This window comes from Dromiciops gliroides, chromosome 5 (genome assembly GCF_019393635.1).
Source record: "Dromiciops gliroides isolate mDroGli1 chromosome 5, mDroGli1.pri, whole genome shotgun sequence".
NCBI classification, from domain to species: domain Eukaryota; kingdom Metazoa; phylum Chordata; class Mammalia; order Microbiotheria; family Microbiotheriidae; genus Dromiciops; species Dromiciops gliroides.
The window spans coordinates 100,250,380-100,277,960 of NC_057865.1; the positions used below are offsets into that span (position 1 = coordinate 100,250,380).

Consider the following 27,581-nt stretch of genomic DNA (forward strand, 5'->3'; position numbering starts at 1 on the left):
TCAACCCTATATCTTTCTTACTGTGTTTCCATATTTTCCTCTTTGAGTTTTTGTTCTAACACATGGATTTTATTTTTATTTTCACTGTCTTTAAAGTATTTTCTTGGTAACTTGATTGGTATAATGCTAAAGCAGTGGATAAAGTTGCGTATTATCATAATTTTAACATTTTAGCATGGCCTAGCTATCAACCATAAGTGACTTCCCAATTGTGGAGGGGTCTACCTTTCTTTTCTTTTCTTTTCTTTTCTTTTCTTTTCTTTTCTTTTCTTTTCTTTTCTTTTCTTTTCTTTTCTTTTCTTTTCTTTTCTTTCTTTCTTTTTCAGAGCAGTGAGGGTTAAGTGACTTGCCTAGAGTCACACAGCTAGTCAGTGTCAAATGTCTGAGGTTGGATCTGAACTCAGGTCCTCCTGAATCCTGGGCCAGTGCTTTATCCACTGTGCCACCTAGCTGCCTCCAAAGGAACATATACTTTTTTTTTTTTGGGGGGGGGGTTCTAACTTTATTTCAATGAAAACAATTTGGTAGTTGCAGTTATGTAAATCCAGTATATTGAGGGGTTAAATTCCTGATATTTAATACATTTTGCTTTTATTATAAATAATTATTCTTTTTATTTATCTTTCTGCCTAGTTTCTGTTAGTATCAGATAAATCTTTATTTTTGTAGATATATTTCGACTTCTGCTTCTCATTGATGCTACTTGTTGGCTTCTTTTTTTGTAATTATTTAAGCTTTTTAAAGTAAACTATCATATCATTTACAAATAAAGAAAACATTTCAGCTAGGGCTTATTCCCTTAAGTTCCTTTCTCTTGACATATTGCTATAGGCATAGTGGATTGATAGCTTTGGAGTCAGAAAGACCTAGGTTCAAATATTGCTTCTGGTTGTATGACCATTGGGCTAATTACTTAATTTCCCACGGCCCCATGAAACTACATGTAGGGGGAAATCATGAAAACTCTTAATAAAACTATAGACTTTATAAAGATTAAAATGGTCTATTTAGAAGGAAAAATGGGGGTGGCAGGCATGCTAATTAACCAGCCAGCAGAACTTTGTGTGCTGTGGGCGATTCTTAGCTTCAACAATCCTGCACCCCTCCCCAATCTGGTCTTCCGACTGCTCAAGATTTCTTCCTGGTTCCCCACAGGGACAGGATAGCTGAATTCCTACTTAGGTTCCACAGAGACCCCTGTATTTTCCGTCCTGGTCAGCCATTCAGTCCTCTCACCTGACCATAAACTTAGTTCTAGAAGACGCTGATGCTGCAGCTCATTTGGAGGCTCTGGGCTAAGTTCCTCTGGCACGATGTACCTGGGTTCTGTGTCAGTGTGTTCTCGGTGTTGGACTCTTCTAGCAGCCAAGCACAGCCCCCTTTAATCTGTTTCTGGCTAGAAAATAATCTCAGCCCGTCTTTTTGTGGGTTTTTCTGCTCCAGGGGTTGTTTTATTGCTGTTTTGGGGGTAATTGTGTCAGGAGCTCTGTGTTTTAATGTCTTTCCTATACCATCTTGGCTTGGACCCCACCTATTGATTCTTTGTTTGTTTTTGGTGGGGCAATGAGGGTTAAGTAATTTGCCCAGGGCCACACAGCTAGTAAGTATTAAGTGTCTGAGGCCGGATTTGAACTCAGGTCCTCCTGACTCCAGGGCAGGTGCTCTATCCACTGCGCCACCTAGCTGCCCCCCCCTTTTTTTTGTTTGTTTTTTTTTTGCGGGGCAATGGGGGTTAAGTGACTTGCCCAAGGTCACACAGCTAGTAAGTGTCAAGTGTCTGAGGCCGGATTTGAACTCAGGAACTCCTGAATCCAGGGCCGGTGCTCTATCCACTGTACCACCTAGCTGCCCCCCCCATTGATTCTTAATAACACTTAGTCTGTGCTTCTTGTGTTCTAGTCAGTGTTAAGGGTATACAGTTCAATTCAGAAAACATTTATTAGAGGCTACCTATCATATTTGATTTGATCCTCACAACAACCCTGTGGGAGTGTGTTACAAGTTCAGTTTCCTGAAGAATTTTTAATTCTTGTCCCAAACAGATACTTTACCAATAACCATGCTCCAAATGAGCTGCTCTCTATAAACAAATAAGAAATCTCTTCTTAAAAAAAAAAAATCAGACACACTAACTATATTTCAGAAGTATTATTAGCACAAAAGGGAAAAAATACTAGATACCCACTACTCCATAAACCATCTCATATATTAGCTGCGATGTGTTCTTGAGATGCAGGAACAGTTTATGTTGTTTATTTGGACAGGAAAATAATTGGAACAATTCAAGTGGTTCTCTCCCCCACCTTTCAGCCTGGATGCACTGCCAAGAAGCTACTCAGTTAACTGCAGAGCTCTTCCTTGTGGGCCTCCTGATGAATAGCTAATCTAGAGGAAAGGAGGAGTCTAGTGCAAGAAAGTGCTTGTTTGTCCTCACAGTAATCTTGGTTGCTGATTACCTACTGTAGGAGTAACCTCCACATGCTGATCTATTACTTTGCAGAAGAATTGAAGGCAGTTAGTAAGGTAACCTGGAGAGAAACCTGAAATATTTATTGGGATACTCTTTTTGCCAGCCACACATTTTCATATTACAAGAACATTTTGTGGGGGGTGGGGGGGGGTGGAATCTGGTTGATGTATTGTCTGATTTTTCCCACCAATGCTGAAAGGAAAACAGTCTTAATATTGCTTTTGAACTAGAACCAGCTAGAAGATAGCCAATTTAGACTTCCTAGAATCATAACATCAATAGTAAGATTAGATTGACAAAACAAAATTTCAACACATTATTCTAGGATTTCTCAGAACCTTTCTCAAAAGAACATAAAATATATTCACATTCACACTCATACCTCTTGTTCCTCGCCCTTGCTCACCCAAACACCAAGTGGGATATTTCCCCCCAGAGATATAGCTCATAAAATGCAGGGCATTTTAAAAGTTAAACATTCAACTAGGCATTCTCTACAGCATAAATAAATATGGTATTTTTTCCTATGAGACCTTACTGCTTTAACCAGAGTACAAAAATGTGAGCATATATATTGAAGTCAATTTTTCAACTTTGAATTTTCAAAAATCTCTTCAATTATTTTCTTTTCATGTTTTATAATATTATTGGTAACAAGGGATAATATTGTTTTTATCTCTCCAAAGCTACTGGGGCAAAAAAAGGGAAGATAAGTGAAGGAGGAGATTGAGAAATATGCAGCATATATACATTAATAATCACCTACTATGTAAGTGGCATTGTGCTAGATGCCATATAATATAATAATCTGTCAATAAAAACATTCATCTCTCACCTACTATGTGCCAAGTGCTGGGGATTGAAATATGAAAAAGAAAAACAAACCTTCAAATTGCTTACATTATAATGGAAGAAGACAGCATATTAAAGGAAGCTAAGAAGAGGAGGGAGGAGGAATATAAAGATGTGGGGGCTCGGGGGCCTGGGGGAGAAAGATGGTAACAGAATTCCAAAGATCAGCCATGTGAAAAATGAAGAGGTAGCTTGGCCTCGTTGCCCTCCTTAAATAGAGGTATTGGGAGGATCTCTTCACTGAGCTGTCCAATCATAGGAGTCTCAATAAGAGGGGGCATAGGGTACTGCTGAAGTGAGAGTCTTAAGCAAGGCTGATACCATCTTGCAGGTTGATGATTGCCTGGAGACGTGATAGAGAAATTTAAAGGCCTGCATCCAGGTGGGAAAAGTGATGATAGAAAGATGGTCCAACCACGCGTCCCTCTCAAAGCAAAAATCATTAAGTGCTTTCTATATGCCAGACATTATGCTAGGCTCTTGAGACATAAAGACAAAAGTGATGCTATACCTGCCCTAAATGAATTTATATTCTAAAAAGAGGAGACAACATTTGGGTGGGGGGCGGGGGGGGGGGTTAACCAGGAAAAGCATGTTTTTATCTGAGTAGCCTCAGGAAAGGTGAGTGGAGCCATCAGGCAGGCAATAAGTTTACATTTTCCTGGTAAGATTTAGCAGGTATTGAAATAAGTAAATACAAGATAATTAGAGAGATGAGAGAAACCACTTAAACTGGGGGATCAAGTAACCTTATGTAGAAGAGGTAACACCTGAATTGAGCACTGAATTAAAATAAAGATATGAGTGGAAGTGAGAAAGTGATGCATTCTGGGCATGGGATGTTCTGAGACCTCGTGGAAAGAACTTTGAACTTGTTTGTATTCAGTATTCTTGACTGTGAAACTTCCTAGCTGTGTGACTCTGGGTGGGTGAGTCTTCTCCTTGCCTTCACTTTCACATCTATAAAATGAGGGTGATGGTTATAGTACCTACCTCACAAAGGAGCTGTGGGGAAAATGCTTTTTAATCCTATAGAAAATGGAGTCTTGGAGAAGCAAGGTGGTTCAGTGGATAGAGCACTGGCCCTGGATTCAGGAGGACCTGAGTTCCCATCCAACCTCAGACACTTGACACTTACTAGCTGTGTGACCCTGGGCAAGTCATTTAACCCCAATTGCCTCACAAAAAAAAAGAAAAAGAAAATGGAGTCTTTAAAAATCTTTATAAATGTGAGCTATAGAAAGGTGACAGGAAAAGGAAGTCAATAGGTCAATAACCTAGTCAGTATCACTGTTTTACTTGGAAACAAACCAGTTTTGGAGGGGGATAGTGAAGAAGTTGGTCTGATCAAGGATTGTCTGCATTGTACTTTTTTCATCATGTGACACCATATTTTAGAATATATTCCCATCCAGAAAGTTGCAGGATGCTTGTTTTGTTCCCAGGCTCAGCTCAGAAGCTGCTTCTTGCAGGAAGCCTTCCTAGTTTTCGTTCTTATGTGTGTACAGATTAAAACCCCCCAGTACAATGATAATAATAATAATTATTATTAATAATTAACATTTCTCTAGTTCTTTAAAATTTTTAAGACATTTGAAAATATTATCTGTCCTCAAAACAATTCTGGGAGGTAGATGATATTATTATCCTCTTTTTACATACGAGGTAACTAAGGCAGACACAAGTTAAATAACTTGCCCGGGGTGGTGTCTGTCTATCTGTCTGTCTCTCTCATACACACACACACACACACACACACACACACACACACACACACACCCCTAGTCATTGTTTGAGGCCAAATTTGAACTCTGGTGTTCCTGATTCCAAGTCTAGCCCCATATCCACTGTGCCACCTAGCTACCCCTTGAAGACAGCTCCTCGAGGGTCTTGTTTTTGTTGTTTCTGTTTTGGTGTTCCAGCCCCTAGCATAGTAACTTGTACTGTTAGATACTTAATAGGCTTTTGTAAAATTGAATTGAATTGGGGTACTTAATAAAGTTTTGTCAAATTGAATTGAGGAAAGACTCAAAATCACTCACATTTCCCTTTCTGTCAACAGACTTTGTTGACTTATAAATCTAGCTCAGGTCAGAAATGATTCTTGTGACTGAAAGCATTTGCAAAACTTCCAAGAAAAATGTCAGTTACAAGATTACCTTCAGGATCAGAGAAACACAGAATCTCAAATTTGGAAGGCATCTCAGAGATGATAGAGTTCAATCTGGATCAGAAAACATGATTTCCCAACCTCAGATTCTGTGCTTCCACATGATATTGGCTGATAAAATTGTTTAAGGATCTGGGACAGGTAGCACAGGGTGATCTCCAGACTTTTACCTTTGTGTGCATCTCACCTGTGAATAGTCAACTAAAGCTCGTACTAAGGCTGACTACAAACCAGAGAATTTTGATGTAGTTAGCTATAAGGTATAAAATGAACATTTTCCAGGATCCTGATTGGATGGGTGAATGGATGGCGGGGGGGGGGGGGGGGGGGGGGGGGGGGGGGGGGGGGGGGGGGGGGGGGGAGGGGGGGATGGATAGATAGATGGATGCCTCATAAGTTAGTCATTATCATTAAAACCATTGTCTTCCATTCTTCAACATCAGATTCTTTTTTTTAAAGCAGGTTTATCACCCTTGGTTTTCAGTTGCTTTCTTGATCTGTCTTTGACATATCACGTTTGGATATTTTATCTTGATAAGCATCTACAATTGAGAAATTGGTATCAGAATCAAAGACTACCTTTTTAAGGATTTAAAGATGTACTGAGAATTGACATGTAAATGTTTAGCGCTTTTGTCTTAGTGTTTTGGCAAACATATTGCCTGTATGACCTTTGTCTTTAATTAATTAATTAATTAATATATTTTTTTGGTGAGGCAATTGCGGTTAAGTGACTTGCCCAGGGTCACACAGCTAGTAAGTGTTAAGTGTCTGAGGTCAGATTTGAATTCAGGTCCTCCTGAATCCAGGGCCTGTGCTTTATCTACTGCGCCATCTAGCTGCCCCTGACCTTTGTCTTTTTAACTCTTTTGGGGCAGCTAGGTGGTGTAGTGTATAAAGCGCCAAGCCTGGAGTCAGGAGGACCTGAGTTCAAATCCGGTCTTAGAAATTTGACACTTACTAGCTGTGTGACCCTGGGCAAATCACTTAACCCTCCTTGCTCTGCTAAATAAATAAATAAATGTTTGCTGTCTTTTAACTCTTTGGTGCATCTGTTTCAAGTTATTCAGTATTTCATGTATTCTTGCTTTCTAGCTTGGCTGTTTGAGTGAGGAAGGAGAAATCTATCCTAGGGCTTTTTCTCAGCATAGCTAGCATTCTCAGACATCTTTGTGAAGTGCTGCATTTGAGTTTTATCAGTGTCTAATATAATTTTTATGTGTTTCGAGTAACACATTCATCAACTTTCTCTTAATTGCACTGAGACAACTTCATCACGTTAACTCAACTCAAGCAATGATTAAGTTCCTTCTATGTGCAAAGCCTAAAAACAGGCAACTTGAGGGTGAGATTCCTGCTCATTTTTCTATACTTTCAGCCATTGCCTTCAAAGAGAGCTCTGGATTCATAGGAGGGGAGTAGAATAGGAATCTGTATAATGATTGATGAGAAGGGATGGATGTAATTGATTATTTAATGTACTTGTAGTCCCTAGTAATGGCATAAATCTCCAGAGAAGTTCTGGGTTGTCAGACTGTATGCCTGCTTATGTCAAATCACATATAGGCTAACATGTATTATGAGCTTTGCAAACAGGAGAACTGGGAAGTAGTCTGCATAAGAAGGGGAATAAATTGTTCTCTAAAACCCTTCCCCCTACCGGATTGTTCTCCACAGTAAAACCCAAAGGATCTATGCATGATATTGTCCTCTTTGATGCACACGGTGACAAAAGGCCAAAATTCCATGAAGACTCAAATCATCAGTATCTGGTTCAGAAGATATTTTGATTTTATTTTATTATTATTATTTTTTTTACATATAAGGTATTTTATTTTTTCAGTTACATGTAAAAATAGTTCTCAACTTTTGTTTATACAAGCTTTACAATTTCAGATTTTTTTCCCTCCCTCTCCTCCCTCCCCCCTCCCCTAGACAGCAGGTAATCTGAAGATCTTTTTTAGAGGAAGATAGAACATTTTTGGTTGAATCTAGGCCAAGAGCTACCTGTAACTAAGCTAGCAAGCTGGCTCCCAAATGACAGTGTCTGGTGATTCTTATAATAATTGAGAGAGAATGTTTTTACAGAAAGACTAAAAGAGAAGATTACTTAATACTGTGTTTTATATAACTAACTGAAAAACAACATGGTATATGAAGCATTTATACAATACCTGTGGTGTGCCAGGAATTGTGCTGTGTGCCTTATAAATATTATCTCATTTGACCCTCCAAAGAACCCTGGGAAGTAGGTGATATTTTATAGTTGAGGAAACTGAGGCTGATAGTTTAAGTGTTTTGCCTTGAGTCACACAGGTAATAAATGTCTGAAGCTGGATTCGAACTCAGGTTTTCCTTACTCCAGGCTCTGTGCTTTACCCACTGTGCTAGCTAGCTGCCACTTTTATGTTTTCTCTAGCATAATAACACTTTGCTGAGGACTTTCCTTGTACTTTTTGTCAAAGAAAAAAGTCTCTTACATATCTAATCCCCATTAACTAGGGGAGGGAAGGGAACAGGGAATCCCTTCTAATTTTGGTAAACATTCTTACATAAAATTAGGGTGTTACAGAGTTGCAAAATGAAGTATTGCAAAGTTGTTAAGTGTGAGAAAATAATTATTAATAATGGAATTTTGGGGGACACAGGGACCCCCCCCCCTCACTCAAAGTCTCAGCTCAGGAACCTTACCTGATCTCTTTCAGAGCCAGCCCAGAGTCAGTAGAAATGGAAATCAGACTCTGAGTAGAGATTAAGACCACACCTATCTGAAAGCCTTTGCCCTAGAGGGTCTGTCTTTTCATTGGACCCTAAACTCAGCCCAGTACTGCTCATTTTGATACAGACCATCCCCAGGTTTTGTCAACGAATGGAATTGAATGATTCTAACCAAATAGCTTTGATCACTGTGTAAGAGCCACCTCCATTGGAAGAGGAAAAGCGACAGAGGTCAGAAGGTGACCGCCACCCCAGACCATGGAAGGCTTACACTTTCTCTTGCTAGGGGAAGCCAGGAACCAGACACATTTTCTCGGAGGTCAGGCTTGCATGTGCTCTCTCTGAAACCCCAGCTAAATTCCCCAATAACTTAGAAGAGAGACAGGCTTTCCCCCAGTATTTCAAATGACACATAAGAAAATAGGAGAAAAGGTTTTATTAAATTAAAAAAAAAATTAGACAGTTCTTAAGTAATATTTCAAATTAATTCAATTACCAGATAATTTTGGTTGATTTATTTTATTAAATCTCAAGATACTTTTCTTGGCACCATGAATACAGAGACAAAGAATGAAACATTTTTTGCCCAGCTTGGCATTCTATCCTTTCTATAGTTTCCAGCATTAGGTCTCAATAAATACTTGCTCCCTCTTTGGCAGTCTCATCTAAAGTATGACGTACTTTTGGAACCAGAGGATCTTCTGAATCTCCTGCTTACAACTTGTCTGACAGCACAAGTCACCTCAACTTTCTATACCTCATTTTCCTCATCTTTAAAATGAGGGAGTTAAGAAGAACAAATTATTGAATAAATATTTTAAAAAAAACACTTCTCAAGCTGTAAGGACTTGGATCACTGTAATAACCTATCATAATTTCAAAGGACAAATTATGCTTATTGATGTTCTTCAGTCATTTCAATCAGGTTTGACTCTTTGTGTCACAATTTAGGGTTTTGGGGTAAAAATACTGGAGTGGTTTGTCACTTCATTCTCCAACTCATTTTACATATGAAGAAACTGGGGGAAACAGGGTTAAGTGACTTGCCCAGAGTCACACAGCTAGTAAGTATTTGAGGCTAGATTTGAACTCAGGTCCTCCTGACTCCAGGTGGGGTGTTCTCTCCACTGCACCACCAGAGATGCTATATATCTTTGGACAAGAGAAGTAATGGACTCAGAGCACAGCATAAGAAACCTATTTTGAGGGCACAGTAAAGGAATTTATTTTGCTTTACTGTATATATTTATTAAAGGGTTTTTGTTTTTCTTGCACATACACACCCTTATTGGGGTTGGTGGGAGGGAAAATCAGTTTTTGTTATTTGAAATAACAAATGTTCAGTAAAAATAATGAAATAATAGGTCGTAACTGGATGATCTCTTTTTAATTTTTTTTAAATTTATGGAATAAAACAAGCATTTCCATAACATAGTATAAACAAAAAGATGATTGCACATGAAACTGCAAATCTATTATGTACGACTTGCTATTCCTTTTAAATATGTTGAAGTTACCATGTCAATTTCTTTTTTTTCTTCCCTCCTTCCCCCTGCCCCCACCCTAAAGATGGCTACCATTAGACACAAACAGGTGTGTGTGTGTGTACCCATGTACATATATATACACATACTATATATGCATATATATACATATATATGTAAAATTATTCTACACATACTTCTATTTATCAGTTCTTTCTCTGGATGCGAATAGCATCTATCTTCATATGTCCTTTGTAGTTAATATGGGTGTTTATAATAGTCAAAATAACTTATTCACTCAAAGTCATTCTTAAAACAATATTGGTGTTACTATATGCAATGTTTTTTTTAGTACTGCTCATTTTTCTCTGCATTATTTTGTGCAAGTCTTTCCATGTTTTTCTAAGATCATTGAGCTCATCATTTCTTATAGCACAGTAGTATTCCATCACAATCATATACTACAACTTGTTCAGCCATTTCTCAATTGATGGGCACCCCTGCAATTTCCAGTTCTTATGACAAGTATCTCAAAGGTCTTTGAGAAAGCTTTTGAAAACCAAAGTTCCCATTAAGATTAAAATTTTTAGGGGCAGCTAGGTGGCACAGTGGATAAAGCACTGGCCTTGGATTCAGGAGGACCTGAGTTCAAATGCGGCCTTAGACACTTGACACTTGCTAGCTGTGTGACCCTGGGCAAATCACTTAACCCCTATTGCCCCACCAAAAAAATTTTAAAAAAAGTAAATTTTTTAAAAAATTCTTTTTGTGGGGTAGGGTATACAAAGTGCAGCTAGGTGATTTAGTGGAGAGAGCACTAGTGCCAGAATCAGGAAGACTTCTCCTGAGTTCAAATTTGGACACAGGTACTTACTAGCTATGCCACCCTGGACAAGTAATTTAACCCTGTTTCTCTCAGTTTCGTCACATGTAAAATGAGCTAGAGAAGGAAATGGAGTACCACTATAGGATCCTTGCCCAGAAAATCCCAAATAGGGAAAGAGTCAGACACAAACTAAACAACAGAAAAGCCTTTTGAACAACTCTCAACCTGTAGCCTTCTTTGCTTTCCCAAACTTAAAATGTTCAAGCCTTCCTACTGAATGGGATATGGTAGACTTGCATCAATTCAGATTCTGAGGATAGGGTCTGGAATGTAGCCAGCTCCCAGTCCCTGTTATCTGCACCCTCTCCAGTGTTTCCTATCATAGGTATTAATACCAACCTATAACGTGGGGTTCTAAAAGCTATAAAATAATAAACTGATAAAATTACTTCTGAAAAAACTTAATTCCTTTATAGTATATGTTTATTCTTTATATACTTATGCACAGAAAGTCTGTTAGACCACACCCACCTACACACTTCTTTGCCTATGTACCACCATCATACAAGTATGTACCAAACTTATCCACTCACTCTTGACCTTGGCTACACTGATTGTACATATCAACATGGTAGAATTATAATCCCTTATTTAAATTCTGTAGCATTTAGGATATTGAAATAGTTACATAAAGAACTAGGAATAAATATAATTCTGCTTCCTTTACACTAGTTTTAAATCAATTTTATGAGAGAGGAAAAAAAGACATTTCATTTTGAATATTACCTTCATCCCTAGGTGATATCACCTGAGACTGGGCAGCCATACTCTCAGAGAAAAACCTTATTGGTTTAATCTAATCTTATCATTGATTACCCACTTTATCAATCCAACTAGTTCTTCCAGCTAACTAGATAAATACAATCTAGTGGGAGTGTACCTACAGGGCACTCCTTTGTCATTCTTGGAGGACTCAAACAAACTCATATACAGGAACAGATGTAGGTGGGATCCTTAAACCTTTAAAATAGTGAATTACCTGGGCCAAATGGTCCTAAATCATTTTCATCCTTATTATACTTCACAGAGTTTTTGCTCTAAGAATGTAAATCACCAGTCTCAGGAAAACCTTGATACAGAATTCAGTAGGCTAAATTAACTATAGCCTAGGCTGGTTTCTGTTGGTCAAAGGGGATAATTGAAGATGAGAGGACACCCACAAATGAGCATAAATTCAAGATGTCCTACCTTAGTTCCTGTTTTCCTTCCATGCAAATTTATTCATGAGTCCTTTGAACTGAGAAGAGGTAGGAAGTCAAGTGTACCATGACATAAGTGTGGTGGATATGGTTTCAATGTTTACTACCTGTTAAATGGCTCTGTGTTGAGGTTTGTGTGAAGAGAACTTAACCTGCTGTTTTCTTTGCTAAAATTTCAATCCAGTTCAACAAAATTAAATTAAAGTACTTATTTTGTATAAGGCTTTGCACTAGGTGCTTATAGGTTATGTTTTGGGAAGGAGGGAGTGGTTTATAAATAGTTATATGGGTGACTGTATATAAATTATAATTTCAGCAGGAAGAAAGTGTTTATAACTGATGACTAATGATCAGAAAATATATATTTAATCAAAATAAAAAATAACTAGTTCATAATTGTAGGTCCTAAATTCACCTTCCTTATTCATGCATTATGTAAGCACTTGCAGTATCAACACTTGTATTTTTAATATAATATGTACCACACTGTGAGCACTCAATAAATATTCATTGATGGTGATGCTAGCCTTATTTCAGCCTCATAGCACCAGAGAACCAACAGGAGATAGACAGCATGTTAGGGTTTGGTTTAACTAGGTCTGTGATTTCATATTGGCTTCCTGCAGGGCTAAAGATAAAAAAGGGTTTCAGGGAAGAAAATGAATAAAAGTAGATTCCTCCCTATTTCCAACTCCTTGGGATAGTGATGGAGAAGGGACTAGCAGCAAATGAAGTCTTCCTTTTTAAAAGATTGGCCTCAAGGCCAATGATTTCTTTCTTTTTGTGACTAGTTTTCCTTAAAGCAGATTCAAACATTCACTTAAGGAATCTATTAATGTTGGGATTTTTAGACTATTATCCTGGCACTGTTTTAAAGGAAAAGAATCTGTGAAGGGCTAGGGAAGAAGGAAGGAGAAAGAAGACAAGAGGAAGGAATGAAAGAAAAGGAAGAAAAGACACCAGGATTAAGGGGAAATCCCATCATACCAATCAATAATTAATATATTTTTATCATTACTCATGAACTTTCAGTTTCCAGAACTTTGATTTGAAATGAGGATTAAATAAAAATAACTTTCCCCCCATTTTAGAGCTATTATTTCCTTTCAAATCCTTATTCTTTTTCTTGAGAAAAAAACAAATATTGTCCAAAAGCAGAAATCATCAATTTGTAATCATCTCTTTTAAAATAATCTGAGTTCAATGTCTACTTAATCCTTTTTTCAGACTGCTTTCTCCATTGCAACTCTTTATTAAACTCCTGTATGTGGACTGTACTTGATCTTTCCTAATTGAACATTTAAAGAAAAATAGAAAGCATATTCTGTGGGAGGAGAAAATAACTAAGTAGTTAAATATTGCTTTTCATTAGTGGGCATGCCTTATATTTCAAATAACCTTGAATCAGTTTTATAGTACAGAGGTCAGCGGCAAACCACATTAGGATAGAGGCTCAACATTCCAGCACACAGGGAAGAAAAGAGACAACTGAAATAAAAATAGCATGTTTGAGGAAGAGGAAATCATGGCACACTGAATGAACCACAGAATCTAAGTCACAAAGGACCTTTGTGTCCCCCTAGTCTAGTTAGTACCTGACTGAACACCCCCCCCCCAACCACACACACACACACACACACACACACACACACACCCCACCCTGTGACAGAGACTATCAAGCCTCCGTAGAACTCATCAACCAAGGACCTATTCCACTTTCAAATGATCGTTATTAAGTTGTTTGTTTTTTGGGGGGGTGTTGTTTTTGTTTTCAATCAAGTTAAGTCATCAAGCTAAAATCAGCCTCTGGGACATTTCAATGTCCCTTATTCCTAATTCCAAGTCTAATTACTCTTCAACATGAGAACCCTTCTGGGATTTAAACACAACTTGACAATTGGTCACCCAGAGTCTAATCTTCAAATGAAACATCCCCAATACCTTCAGGAGGAGATCCTCAAGTAGAAGGATCTTGAGGCATTGTCCCATTAACAATCCTCTGGACACATTCTTCCAACTCACTCTACCAATGCAGGTCAGCACCTTCTCTGTAACTTACAGTCTTAGCTTCCTAGAGCACTGAGAGTTTAAGGGACCCGTTCAGGGTCACACAGTCAAAATGTGTCAAGGGCAAGTCTTCAGCTTAGTTCTGGCTTCAAGGGTAGCTTTCTATCCATCACACCACCCTTCCTCTGTCCAGCTCATCAACATCCTTCCTAAAGATGATGCCTAGAACTACACATGTACTCTGGATGTTGTGTAACTGGTATAGAGTTCAGTGGGACTATAACACCCCAGCCTATTTTGGGAGGAACACAGATTTTTTTTAAGGCAGTATGTATGATTACACTCACTCTTTTGGGCTGCCATATTGCAAGTTTTATTCTTTGAGCTTATAATCCACTAAAACTAGACCCATAACTTTTCTAAATGAACTGTTGGATAGCCACCCCCTTTACTCCCCAATCTGGTTATTTGGGAAGTAAAATTCTTTTAAACTCAAGTGTAAAACTTTAGCATAGTGCCTGCCACATAGTAGATGCTTTAAAAATGTTTATGGGGATGGGGGGGGGGCTGCTAGGTGGCGCAGTGTAAGCACCGGCCCTGGATTCAGGAGTACCTGAGTTCAAATCCAGCCTCAGACACTTGACACTTACTAGCTGTGTGACCCTGGGCAAGTCACTTAACCCTGTTTGCCTCAGTTTCCTCATCTGTAAAATGAGCTGGAGAAGTAAATGGCAAACCACTTCAGTATCTTTGGGAAGAAAACCCCAAATGGGACAGGACTGAAAAACAACTGAACAAACAAAATTAGCACAGTGCCTGGAACATAGTAGATACTTAATACTTATCATTCTTTTCTCCACTCCTCCCCCCCACCCCCCACCCCCCACCTCCCCTGCCAAGCCAAAGCAGAAACCTTCTTTATGATTCTGGGAGCAAACGTTGAATTGGTGTTTAACTTAAACCCCTCTCTTTCTCAGAAACGTCCTTGCCAGATTCTCTGGGGACCCACTTCCTCAGTGGCTTCCTGAGCATTGTGGGATCTGTTTGGGGAAAATGGTTTCACTTCCATTGCTAGGACTTCCTAATAAAGAGTTTTTCTTTTCAATAGGGAAAACACAAACTGCATGTAGACACAGGATTTGAAGATGATTGGTGTGGCCTTATTCCTGTTGGACATCCTTGTAATCAAGTCACCACAACAGGCCTAAAGTGGAACCTCAGTAAGTAAAATTTCCTTTTGATTTTTGCAAAAAGTCATTCTCAAATTTTGAAAAATCAAATTTAATTTTTCCTGAAATCACAGTGTTCTTGCATAAGTCCCCTACATGTGTGGTTGCTCTTTCTTCTCTCTCCCTTTCCCTCTCTCTGGTATTTTCACAACCAGGACAACACTATAACTTGGCAGTTTTGCAGACAAGGTCTGTGTGATGTTTGAATGGAATATATGGTCATCTCCATGGTTTGATCTGAAAGGCTACAGAAAGGCTTTATACAAAATTCTCCTATGTCTCCATCAGCTCATTCTTGAAATATCAACATGATACATTCATTCCTTTGGGTAAAGCATTCACCTTTGAAGATTATTTTTAATGCATGTTTATCTGTGATGGATAACTTCTTTAGTCAACAGTGCCTTAAATGTGAATTGAGATGCTCCTGTCATCCATGAGAGGAAATTTTTGGAAATGGGAGTGTGCTGAATAATTAGGGAGAGAACAGAGCTCTGAAAAGGAAGACAGAGGACGGGGAGGGGGGAAGGATGTTGGCTTGCCTGGAAGTAGAACATTCTGAAGGCAAAACTTATCTATTGAAAATCATAGAATATTATATATAGAAAAGACTTTATAGGTTATACCTAGAACCAGGTCATTAAGCCATAAAATAACTTCTCCCTTGCACTGCCATTATTCCTATATAAAGGATCAGTCAAAGCCTGTGAAGTTTTGCCAGGTATTGAAAAGTTTTCCACTATATTTTATTTTGACTAGGTCTTAACTACATCCTTAAACTCTGACTTGAAAAATAAAAAGGCTCAATGTAATTAAATAAATGCTGATTCCAATTAAATCTATCAGGCTTTGTAGACTGTCACATAGAACAGCAGCACCATCACACAAATGTAACAAACTGATTTGACTGACTCCAAAAGGATTTCCCATCTTAGGATACTGACCAGCATCTCTGGAATTCTGAAGTAAAATTCTAAAATCATTAATTTATTCAAGAAATATAGAAGCTTCAAAATTGCATGGGAAAATAAATCTTTATTCAAAATGATAACACTTTGAGTATAAGAATTTTTAAAAATATTCTCAGAAATCATTCAGAAACAATTAGGAGACACTAATGGTATTTTAAAATATACCTCTGGAGAGATCATCAGAATTTGAAAGACCTGCCAGGCTTGGTTCCCCATAGCTCACAGAAGTATGTGATAGGCTTTGAAGTTGTTTAGCTAAGACGGGTAGGGGATCCTATTGGAGGCTTTTTTGGAAACCTTCCAACTCACAAAAAAACTGCTTCATTTTTCTGAATGCCTTAATATTTCAAGGCCCTGAATCTGGCATGACCCTCATTTTTGAGAGAGTTAAACAGAATAAGAACGATTTTGTTTTCTTGTCCCCCCCCCCCAAAAAGAAGAGGTAAAGTAGAATAAAGAAAAGAACTTTGGAAGCATGCCTTTTGTCATATGAACTTATTTACCTTAGCAATAATATGATGTGAGAGTTGAAATACCACTCCTATCTTCTCCTCGGTTTACTCTTGATGTAGGATAGTAAATAGTTGACCAGATTGATTGTCGAGGCATCCCAAAAGAATTATAAGACTCCTAAGTTTTATTGAAAGACTATGATGACCACTGGGAGAATGCCAGAAAAATGGGAAAGGTATCTCAAATAGAAAAAGAAAGATGGTTATATTTATAATCAGAAAATAATGGATCATCTCCTCATTATCCTAATCTCCACTTTAGGGAGGTATAGGGGAGGTCCTATACTAATTTGGAGTTCCTGGGATCTTAAACCAACCCCCAAGGCCAGTACTTTTTCCTTGTAGGTGTGTTTTTGGAGTTTACCCCTCTTAAGGTGAATTTAAGAACAAATTTGGCCTTTTCTGCGCATGTTCCCAAGGACATGCTTAAACTTGTCAATCTCTCAGAGGGGTCTCTGTGTTTATGGTATCTCTTTACTTAAGATCTGGTTTCTAGGTGTCCTGTCATCTAGGAATATTAATGGCTATTAATGGTCCGTAGTTATAGTCTCTGTTATGGTGTTAGTTGATAGGGACTTGAACCCTCTTGGTTACAGTATTGTAAGAACACAAACCAGGGGCAGCTAGGTGGTGAAGTGGATAGAGCACCAGCCCTGGATTCAGGAGGACCTGAGTTCAAATCCAGCCTCAGACACTTAACACTTACTAGCTGTGTGACCCTAGGCAAGTCACTTAACCCCAATTGCCTCACCAAAAAGAAAAAAAAAAAGAATGAAAACCTTAATTTCTCTGTTAACTTGTTTGGGTCTTATTGATAGGGACTCAAGCCTCAGTTTATCTGTTAACCCTTTAAGCCTCCTCCATTACTCTGATGTCCCATTCCCCATTCCCCAAAACTACCCTCGACTCTCCCTTAGAGAAATTAGTAACATAGTTCTCTGAACTCATAGTTCTTTTGGAACGGTTTGTCATTTCCTGAAAAAAAAAGGAAGAATATTAGCAAGTTAGAACCAGTTTATCTTTCTCCTCTTAGGAGTCTGGTCTGAATCGAAAAGCATCTTTCACATGTAAAACCTTATTTTAGCCAGGTTATAACCTAGTGGAGAAAAAAGAACATTTAAAACCTTGTGAGAGTTAGGGAGGATGAGCCAGGAGATTAAATAATTTACTTGCCTAAGATCACAAAGCTAGTTGATGGCAGAGCCAAGACTAGATTTAAAGTTTCCTTTCCTCTGTTTTAAGTTGTGACCTGAAAACTGTGGAAACACCTTGGAGTCAGAAAATTCTGGTTCTGGCCCCCTCCAGTAACCTTGTGAAAGAAAGTCTATTTCTCTGGTACTAAGCATCTTCATTTATGGAATGATGGGTTGATCTAGAGGACTTCTTTTTTCCTTTCTCTTTTTTTTTTCCTTTCTTTTTTCTTTTGGTGAGGCAATTGGGGTTAAGTGACTTGCCCAGGGTCACACAGCTAGTAAGTGTTAAATGTCTGAGGCCGGATTTGAACTCAGCTCCTCCTGACTCCAGGGCTGGTGCACTATCCACTGCTCCACCTAGCTGCCGATCTAGAGGACTTTCAGCTCTGTAATGTGGTGTGATGTTATAAGCAAGGAACCATAGATACTGAGCATAACAAACAAAGTGTAGGGAATGACTTGGGGGAGAGGTGGGGTGCATCTTTGGCTTTGTGCATTAAAAGACAAAACCTCAGGAAAGTCAGATTAACTGAGTTTAATCTTCTCACAGTAGCTAGAGGTGTCTTGAGGGGTAGGGAGGATTCTCCTTAAGCATTTCCTCAGCTTTATTATATAGCCTTATTACATCCCTTCTGCCAAGTGCAGGAGATGCTAAAAAAATTTAAAAGCCCCTCCCCTCAAGAAGCTTACATTCCACTGGGGGAGACAACATGTAATGAGGTACATACAAGATATTTACAGAATGTGGATGGAAAACAGTCTGAATGGTGAAGGCACTAGCATCTTGAGGGAATGGGGTGGGAGGTGCAGACCAGATTGGGAAGGGCCTTCGGCAGAAGGTAGGATTTAGGATAAATCCTCAGGGAAGCCAGAGAAAACAAAAGATGACCATGGTGGTGCAGAGCACTGGCATGAGGGATTGCCAGTACAAAGATGTGGAGACAGGCAAGGGAATATCTTGTTTGAGGAACTGCAAATGGATCACAGAGTCTATGGCAGGGGAGTAAAGTATAAGTAGACCAGAAAGGTTATTGTTAAAAAGAGTTAGTTGATTGTGGGGTAATAGGGAGCCATTAGAACCCACTGGGCAAGGGCCTCAGGGCAAGGGGATATTGTTAGGATTTTGCTTTACAAAGGAAGCAGAGTAAGGGGTAGATTCTAATTTGGAGGAGGGAGGCCAGCTGGAAGGCAACTGTAATCATTCGAGAGGTGTGAATAGACTGAAAGCAGGGCTGTGGCTGGGTGAATGAACAGAATGGGATGTCTCCCAGAGATGGGGGAAATTATAAGGTTTGATCACAGAATAGGCCATGAAGAGGCCTGACAAATCTTTTTTAATCTATCTCCACCACCACCTTTGAGCTCAAACTCTGGACCACTCCCAAACCTCTGCCAAGCTCCATGCTCTCAGTCTTGCCCAAGATTTCTCATTAGTACTTACCTCTGCCCTGTGGCTCATTCCTTCACAGCCTCACTTTCGGAGAGGTGTCAGCAATTCAAGGAGACAAGATCATCCATGTTAATGAGTACAAACGTGTTCTTGCCCTTTTCTAGTAAACATTTACATTTTAAAAGAGGCCTTCTGGAAATGATGCCTAAACAAGATACTATCTCCCATCAGAATTTTAGATTACTTTTCTGGTTGAGGAGCTATGGGGGGTGAAGGGGGGGGGGTGGGGTGGGATGGGGGGGAGGGGAGGGTGGCATTTACTTAAGCAGGTTCAGAATTGTGAATGCCTTTAAATTTAATCACAAAGAAACAGCCTTCTCTACCTACAAGATTATCATTGTTCCAAGAAGGATGATTAGAAAATATTAGACTTCTAGAAAGATGGGAAGGTGCATTGGAGGTTTAGAGAATGACTAGAGGCAAAATAAGGTATTCAGACTCTCCTGTTCATTTTCCCTACCCAAACTCATCAAATGCTTCTTAAATGGGTGATGACAAGTCATCAGCTACACTAGAAGAAAGGAAGTCCACACACAAAGCATGTGGTTCTGAAATGAAATTCATTGGGATGTAATCTTGGGTGTAATCAGATGTTTTCTTATATTATCACAAAGTACGTGAACTGGGCTGTTAAAAGGGCCTCAGGCATTTCCATTTGAGAGCATATTCCTCCATGATTGGGAAGAGGACTGGAAGGTGGGGTCTTTGACTTTAGGTCTGAGGTTAATCCCACCAGGGTGAGTACCTATAAAGATCAGCAGAGAAAGTGATTGTCCAAATATGGAAGCCATTGGTTTTCCATTATATACTGATGGAATTGATGTGAGATGGAATTAGGGGTCAAATTGCTTGTGAGTTGTCCCAAAAAAAAATTACAAGACTCAGTGACTCAGTTTCCCAAGTTTTATTGCAATACTGTGGGTGACCACAGGGAGAGAACCAGAAAAGTGGAAAGGTATCTCTGGAATAAGGAAAGGAAAGACAGTTATATTTATAGTATGGATAAATTGATTATCAGTCTCATTATAATAATCTCCACCTTGGGGAGGTACAGGGGAGGGCCTGTCCTCATTATAATATTCTCCACCTACGGGTGTTACAGGGGAGGGCTTATCCTAATTTGGAGTTCCTGGGGTCCTAAGCCAACCCCAGGGGCGGGTACCTTTTTCAGTGGAGGTGTGTTTTGGGGGTTTACACGTCATAAGGTGAATCAGGGGACAAATTTGGCCTTTTCTGTGCATGTCTCTTTCTGATTCCCATGGCTAGTTTCAAGACTCCTTCATGTTTCTTTTATTTCTAGTCTGAATTTCTATAGGCTGTCATTTAGTCTAAGGTCATCATGGTCTCTCTCTCTGTTCCTGTTATGGGCACTGATTTCTGTGGGTAAGAGAACCCAGCAAGCTGACTTGTAAGTTATCCATTAACTGGGGTCTAACTCCCCTTTGGAACTAATATCTGAATTAAAGCTTGGGTCTTAGGTTTTGTTTTTAACCCCTTTTTTGCCTCCTACATCAGAATCTTAATTCCCTACTTGTACTAGGACATTCCTAATACTTTTTTTCTCTCAAAATCTATTTTTTTCTCTTTTAAAATCTATTTCGGGGCAGCTAGGTAGTGCAGTGGATAAAGCACTGGCCTTGGATTCAGGAGGACCTAAATTCAAATCCAGCCTCAGATACTTTACACTTACTAGCTGTGTGACCCTGGGCAAGTCACTTAACTCTCACTGCCCTCAATACAAAACAAAAACATACTATAGAATTTCAGGAAAAGCATTAACATTCCACTGGGGCTTTTGATCAATACTTCAAATTTTGGGATGTCTGGTGTCTCTCTTTTGAATCAGCAAGCAATAGAGAGAATTGAAAAAGTCAGCTATTACTAAAGGGTTTCAGTTTTGCAGTAGTAGGAGGTAAATATGCCAAACAAAATAAGTGATATGAAAGAAGAGAGTGGGCAAAGATGAAGGCAAGAAAAGAAATGGGCTTAGCAAGAAAAAAAAAATGGAGGAAGAAAATGAAAAGGGAGGGAAGAGATTTCTGGTAGGACCTAATGATGAAGAGAGAAACAAGAGATGCAAATTCTGAAGTATCTAGGTTCAAACTTTTCAATAATTTCACCAAATAAATCTTAAAAAAAAAAAAAAGAGTTGTCAACTGTTTGCTCAGACCTCTTATTTAAAATAACTGACAACTCCTACTGCATTCCAAGTGGCTTATTCATAGTCCCCTCCTTTGTGTTACTTCAAAGAGATCTAGATGGAAAGTAGAAGGGAAATTGACAGCATAAAATTATTTCTCAACATTGACAAGGAGTGAATTAAAGCCATCTATGCAGGTGGAGCAGTATAGAATACTAAAATTAGCATGGAAATCAGGTTTAACAACAGTTTTTGTCCTTATGCACAATCATTCTAAAACTTTGTCATAATACCTGCTTTAGGATTTCTATCCAAGCTAGCTGGAAGAGCATTTAAATGTTAAGCTAACCGTGGGACAATTCCAACATCCATAAAAACACAGTGCTTACTAATGTTGACTTTTATGGGAAATCTGTTCTTGGATCCTCACTCTACATGGCATAATCTTTGCAACTCTGAAAGTCGTTCCAGCGAGCCGTCATAGTTCAGTGCACCTGCTATACCCAGTTGGGCTATAAACACCTCATAAGTTAATATCCTTATTTTTTCCCTTTTTTCCCCTTTTTAAAAAATTCAATTCCCACATGCAAAAACAAAAACAAACAAACAAACAAAAAACACTTTCTTTAAAAGACTGAAAGGATGCTTCTAAATTGTTAGATCAATATTTCCTGCCTGAATCAGGGTCAGTCTGCTTTGCTATGTGAGTTTCTATCTGAAAAACAAATAGAGGGGCAGCTAGATGGCACAGTGGATAGAGCACCGGCCCTGGAGTCAGGAGTACCTGAGTTCAGATCCGGCCTCAGACACTTGACACTTGCTAGCTGTGTGACCCTGGGCAAGTCACTTAACCCCAATTGCCTCACTAAAAAAAAAAAAACAAAAACAAAAAAAAACAAATAGAAAACATCCTTTGTTAATCACTCACTATACTGGACATTGTCACATGACCCATTAAGTAGCATTCCTAAGACACTTTGAAGAATTTATGTATTCTCCATGCATCAATACCTAGGACCAGACTTTCAGTTGCCAAAACTAGACCAGCTCAGCTAGTTCATTCCACCTAACCTCCCCAGATGTATTTACTTGACAAGGAGGACATGGATTGAAGGAATGTGGGAAGAGAAGCAAAAATAAGACCCTTGGGGAAGCTAGGTGGCGCAGTGGATAAAGCACCGGCCCTGGATTCAGGAGGACCTGAGTTCAAATCCAGCCTCAGACACTTGACATTTACTAGCTGTGTGACCCTGGACAAGTCACTTAACCCCAATTGCCTCACCAAAAAAAAAAAAAAAAAAACCCCGACCCTTATAACACTACATTTTCCCATAGAAAACCATAATAATTAAAGTTTGGTTGTGTTCATGACTTACATTATATTCAGCATGATTCCTGGGTCAAAGAATGCCCTTCATTTAGAAAAAAATACTCTTATTAATATTTGGAATGCCTCTAGTTGTTTTGTCATTTTTCTAACTGGTGAGTTGTTTTACTCCATAATTAGGAATAAAAGGCTTAAAATAAAAATAGCCTGAGAGAGGCAACCTATTGCAGATTTGAATTTCTACCAAAGTAAAAGTGACTAATAGCAAATCTTTTCCTGTTTAATCTGATGGGTAGAGGAGAATGTTTTTAAATTAATAAAATGTTTCTGGACACTAGAAAAAGACACATTTACAAATAAATAGAAGGTCAGTCTTTACTAAGGAATATATTGAAGATATTCCCACTCCCAAATCAATTTAAAATATTATCAGTAAATTTTATTTTGATACAATAAAAATGTCCCAGCAAAAACCCTATCCATCCCATCCACCCAAGTACCTTTTCTAAAGACAGGCAGCACTACCGAATATCGTGATTATAAATGATGATACATGATGCTTTCTACTTTTTTTGATTTACTTATTGTTAACAAGAAGGAAGTGATTTTATTTTGATACTTGGCTCCTCTAATGTATACTCTGGCTTGTTGGGCTTTGGATGGGTCCCATCACCAATTTCACTTTCATATTGGTGCAATATTTTCATTTTCAGGCTAAACCAGACACAAACTCCCTGGAAATATTTTCATGCAGTTCATATAGGTCTTCTCAAGTTTTTTTCAGAAACCATTCTCTTCATTTCTTACAGCAAAATAGTATTCCATCACATTCACATACTACAACATGTTCATTTGTTCCCCATTTGAAGGGCATCCCCTCATTTTTCTTGTTTGTTTTGTTTTGTTTTCTTGTGGGGCAATGAGAGTTAAGTGACTTGCCCAGGGTCACACAGCTAGTAAGTGTCAAGTGTCTGAGGCTGAATTTGAACTCAGGTCCTCCTGTATCCAGGGCCAGAGCTCTATCTACTGCGCCACCTAGCTGCCCCCTATCCCATCATTTTTCTTTGCCACCACAAAAAGAGCTACTATCTATGCGTATCTATGTGTATATGTGTGTGTGTATTGTGATGTTTAAAATATAATTGCTATGATTAAAATCTAATTAGTAGTCACCTTAAATTAGAAGCTCATAGATAGCACCAGTATTTGGGGCATTAAGCATTTATTAAAGTATTTAGAAGTTAGCAAAAGAGAGAAGAAGAACATATGTAGTTCAGAAGGAAAGAGCTTAGCTCCCTGCACCTGCTGCTGCTACCTGGACTTCCAATGGAAAAGAAAGATTCCCATTCCCTTCAAGTGGAAGCTTCCTGCGGATGGCCCTTGAGGTCCCCACACATAGCTCCAAGCTAATTGGCTGGTTGCATTGATTGACATGACTTATAGGCAGTTCTATGAATAGATGCAACTTCCGGATGCTAGTCACATGCTTTCTACTCAGGGGGGCGTTGCCCTGGTTCTCACAATGTCTTTCTCAACAGGGTGGGTAGCACTCTGATTCTCACAGTATGTATGTGTATGTGTGTGTGTGTGTGTGTATACACACATATACACACACATAAATGCATATAGATGTGTGTATATATATATGTGTGTATACATATTCATATGCATACACACATGTGTATGTGTATATATATGTATATATGTGTGTATATATAAATTCTGGAAAGGTATTTTAAACTATGCCCCACAGGCTATTAAGTTGTGTATACCTTTTGACCCAGAAATACCACTATTAGGCCAAGGAGATCAAAGGAAGGGCAAAAGGACCCATATGTACTAATATTATATATAGGTAATATTAGTATAATTATATTAATGTATATAATATTAATCACACATTTATATGTATGTATTATATATTATAATTATATACTATACTACATATTATAATTCTATATTATACTAATTACATAATTTGTGTATTATATATGTATATTACTAATTTACTATATGTATATGTACTAATATTTATATGTGTGTGTGTGTGTGTGTGTGTGTATGTGTATGAGTACATATAGGTCCTTTTATCTCCTTAGACTAATAGTGGTATTTCTGAGTCAAAAAGTATACACTATTTAATAGCCTTTGGGGCATAGTTCCAAATTACTTTCCAGAATAATTGAACTAGTTCATAGCTCCACCAACAGTGCATTAGTAAGTCTGTTTTCCCACATCCCCTTCAGCATTTGTCACTTTCCTTTTTGTCATCTTAGTCATTCTGATGGGTGTATGGTGGTAACTCAGAGTTGTTTTAATTTGCATTTCTACAATTATTAGTCATTTAGAGTATTTTTTCATATGGCTTTTGATAGTTTTGATTTCTTCTTCTGAAAATTGTTCATTTCCTTTGACCGTTTTTCAGTTGGGGAATTATTCTTATTCATGTACTTTGATTCAGTTCCCTATATATTTCAGAAATGAGACATTTATCAGAGAAACTTCCTGCAAGAATTTTTTCCCAGTTTCTTGCATTTCCTCTAATTTTAGCTGCATTAATTTTGTTATTAACTGATTTTTAGGATACCTATAGAACGTGACAGGTGAGCTGAGCTCAAAATATTAAAAATAATTTTTACTTGGAAAAAGAAAAGGAAAATATCAAGTCAGTTAATCCCCTGCTTCCCTCACCCAAATCCATAGCGCGAAAGACACCAAGCAAATCCAGTATTCGCATACAGAGAGAACATTTTTTCGAACATATTTTCTTGAAAGAATATTGTAAGTCACTGTAGTGCTTCCTACCCTCAACTAAAGATTCTATTTTCCCTCATGTAGGACTAATGTCACATAGCCCACTTCAAACAAGCAGCAAAAATATATTAAAAATATATTTCATTAACTTAGCCCAAATTCTGTTTTATAAGTTGTGGGGACTTGAACCAGACATAATTGATTTCTCTTCTTTTTGGTACTTGCCCTTGTGATTCTGCAGAGAGCACCCCCCTCTCTCCCCCTCCATCCCTCCTTCTCTCTCCCTCCCTCTCTCTCCCCTTTCCCCTTCCCCCCCCTTCCCTCCTCTCCTCTCCCCACCCCCCCTCCAGTTTGGGAATCTTTCAATAACAATTAATGTATATTTGCAGGGAATATGATGACTAGGGATTTGTATCTTAGCCAATCTTTCACTGACTTGCATTCAAAAACACTATCATATTTTGGATTCACCTCCAAAGTTGTCTGAATGACTTGATTTCCTAGTATTCATGTGGACAGGTTGACTGATAGGAATGACTTCAGTGTAAGCATAAGAGTCCTTTTCTATTTCCCCTCTCTGATGTTTCATTTTTGTGCTGATTCAGAAGTGAGTTCTGTGCACTCAGCCATCCAGTTAATATTGAGATGAAAGAACAGCAGTCCTTGATGATTGCATGAAATGTAGGAAAGAAGTGAGGGGTGTATACAGGTAAATAGTGATTACAGAGGGATGAGGGTGGGGGTCCAGCTACATTTCCTTAGTGAATTAATTTGGCCACTCTGATTCCCCTGAAAGTATATGAAAGTGTGACTGGACTTTTATTTATAAAAGGCATTGAAGAGGACATAACTTGACTCTTGTACTCATCACCAAAGCTCTTAGAAAAAAAGAGCCCCAGGAGCAGCTAGGTGGCACAGTGAATAGAACATAGGCCCTGGAGTCAGGGGGACCTGACTTCAAACACTTGACACTAGCTGTGTGACTGTGGGCAAATCATTTAACCCCAATTGCCTCACAAAAAAAAAAAAAGAAAGAAAAAAAGAGTCCACCATCGCCTCCAGCACCAACTCTGTCAGCTGCCAACCAGTTACCTGCAATGGGCACATACTTAGTGAATTGTGATTTCATCAGTTCCCATGGATTCAATTATCATCTCTATGCTAATGGTTTTCATATCTACTTATCCAGCCTTAATCTCTCTCTTGACCTCCATTCTCACTTTTCCAACTGTTTATTAGACATTTTGAACTAGATGTACCTTAGAAATCCTGATTGCGGGGCAGCTAGGTGGTGCAGTGGATAGAGCACCGGCCCTGGATTCAGGAGGACCTGAGTTCAAATCCGGCCTCAGACACTTGACACTTACTGTGTGACCCTGGGCAAGTCACTTAACCCCAATTGCCTCACAAAAGAAAAAAAGAAAGAAAGAAAGAAAGAAAGAAAGAAAGAAAGAAAGAAAGAAAGAAAGAAAGAAAGAAAGAAAGAAAGAAAGAAAGAAATCCTGATGGCAACATTTTAAAAATTGAGTTAATTGCCTTTTCCTACTTCCCACAAACCCTACAATTTTCTTAATTTCCATACTACTATCAAGTACACCACCATCCTTGCAGTACATTTTTTCTGTATTGTTGTATTTATTTTGTATATACTTATATATGTACATATTTCTATTGTGATGTTCAAAATCTAATGTGTGTCCTTACCTGCCCCCCAGTGTGTGTGTGTGGGAGAAGTAGCCAAGGTTTACTTATAAATTCAGCAACAGTTTAGGCTTTTAAGCATTTATTAAAGTATATTAGGGGTTATCAAAGAGAGAGAGAAAAATCCACCTTCACCTAGCTATCCAAGAGACTGAATCCCCCCTCAGTCCACCAGAAGTCCCCTGTTGAATGCAGAAGAGGGGCGGTCCCCACAGACAGCTCCAAGCTAATTGGCTGGTAGCATTCAAGTCCATTGATTGCCATGACTTATAGGCAGTCCATGAACTTCTGGGACACCAGCCTGACCTTTGAAATTGCAGAAAGGTCACCTCATCCTTTCTCAACAGGGAGTGGTACTCTGGTTCTCACACACCCCACTGTGCTTCATGAAGAAACATCGTTTCCTTACATGAAGCAATAATTACAGATACTTATTTTATGAGTAACAAAGTAAAGGGAATGAAAAGAGAGAAAAGAAATTGAGCAGCACATTGACAAAAGCTAAAATGGGCACTCCC

At 38.6% G+C, this 27,581-nt stretch overlaps 1 protein-coding gene across 1 annotated transcript in view; it reads left to right on the top strand.

The window, feature by feature from the left end:
• The window catches only part of TPK1 (thiamin pyrophosphokinase 1), a 516,691-nt gene that overhangs the window by 373,692 nt on the left and 115,418 nt on the right, over positions 1-27,581 (top strand). Inside the window, exon 8 of the mRNA XM_043968376.1 lies at positions 14,895-15,006. Coding sequence (XP_043824311.1) covers positions 14,895-15,006 — 112 coding nt within the window. The remainder of the gene's footprint in view (positions 1-14,894; positions 15,007-27,581) is intronic.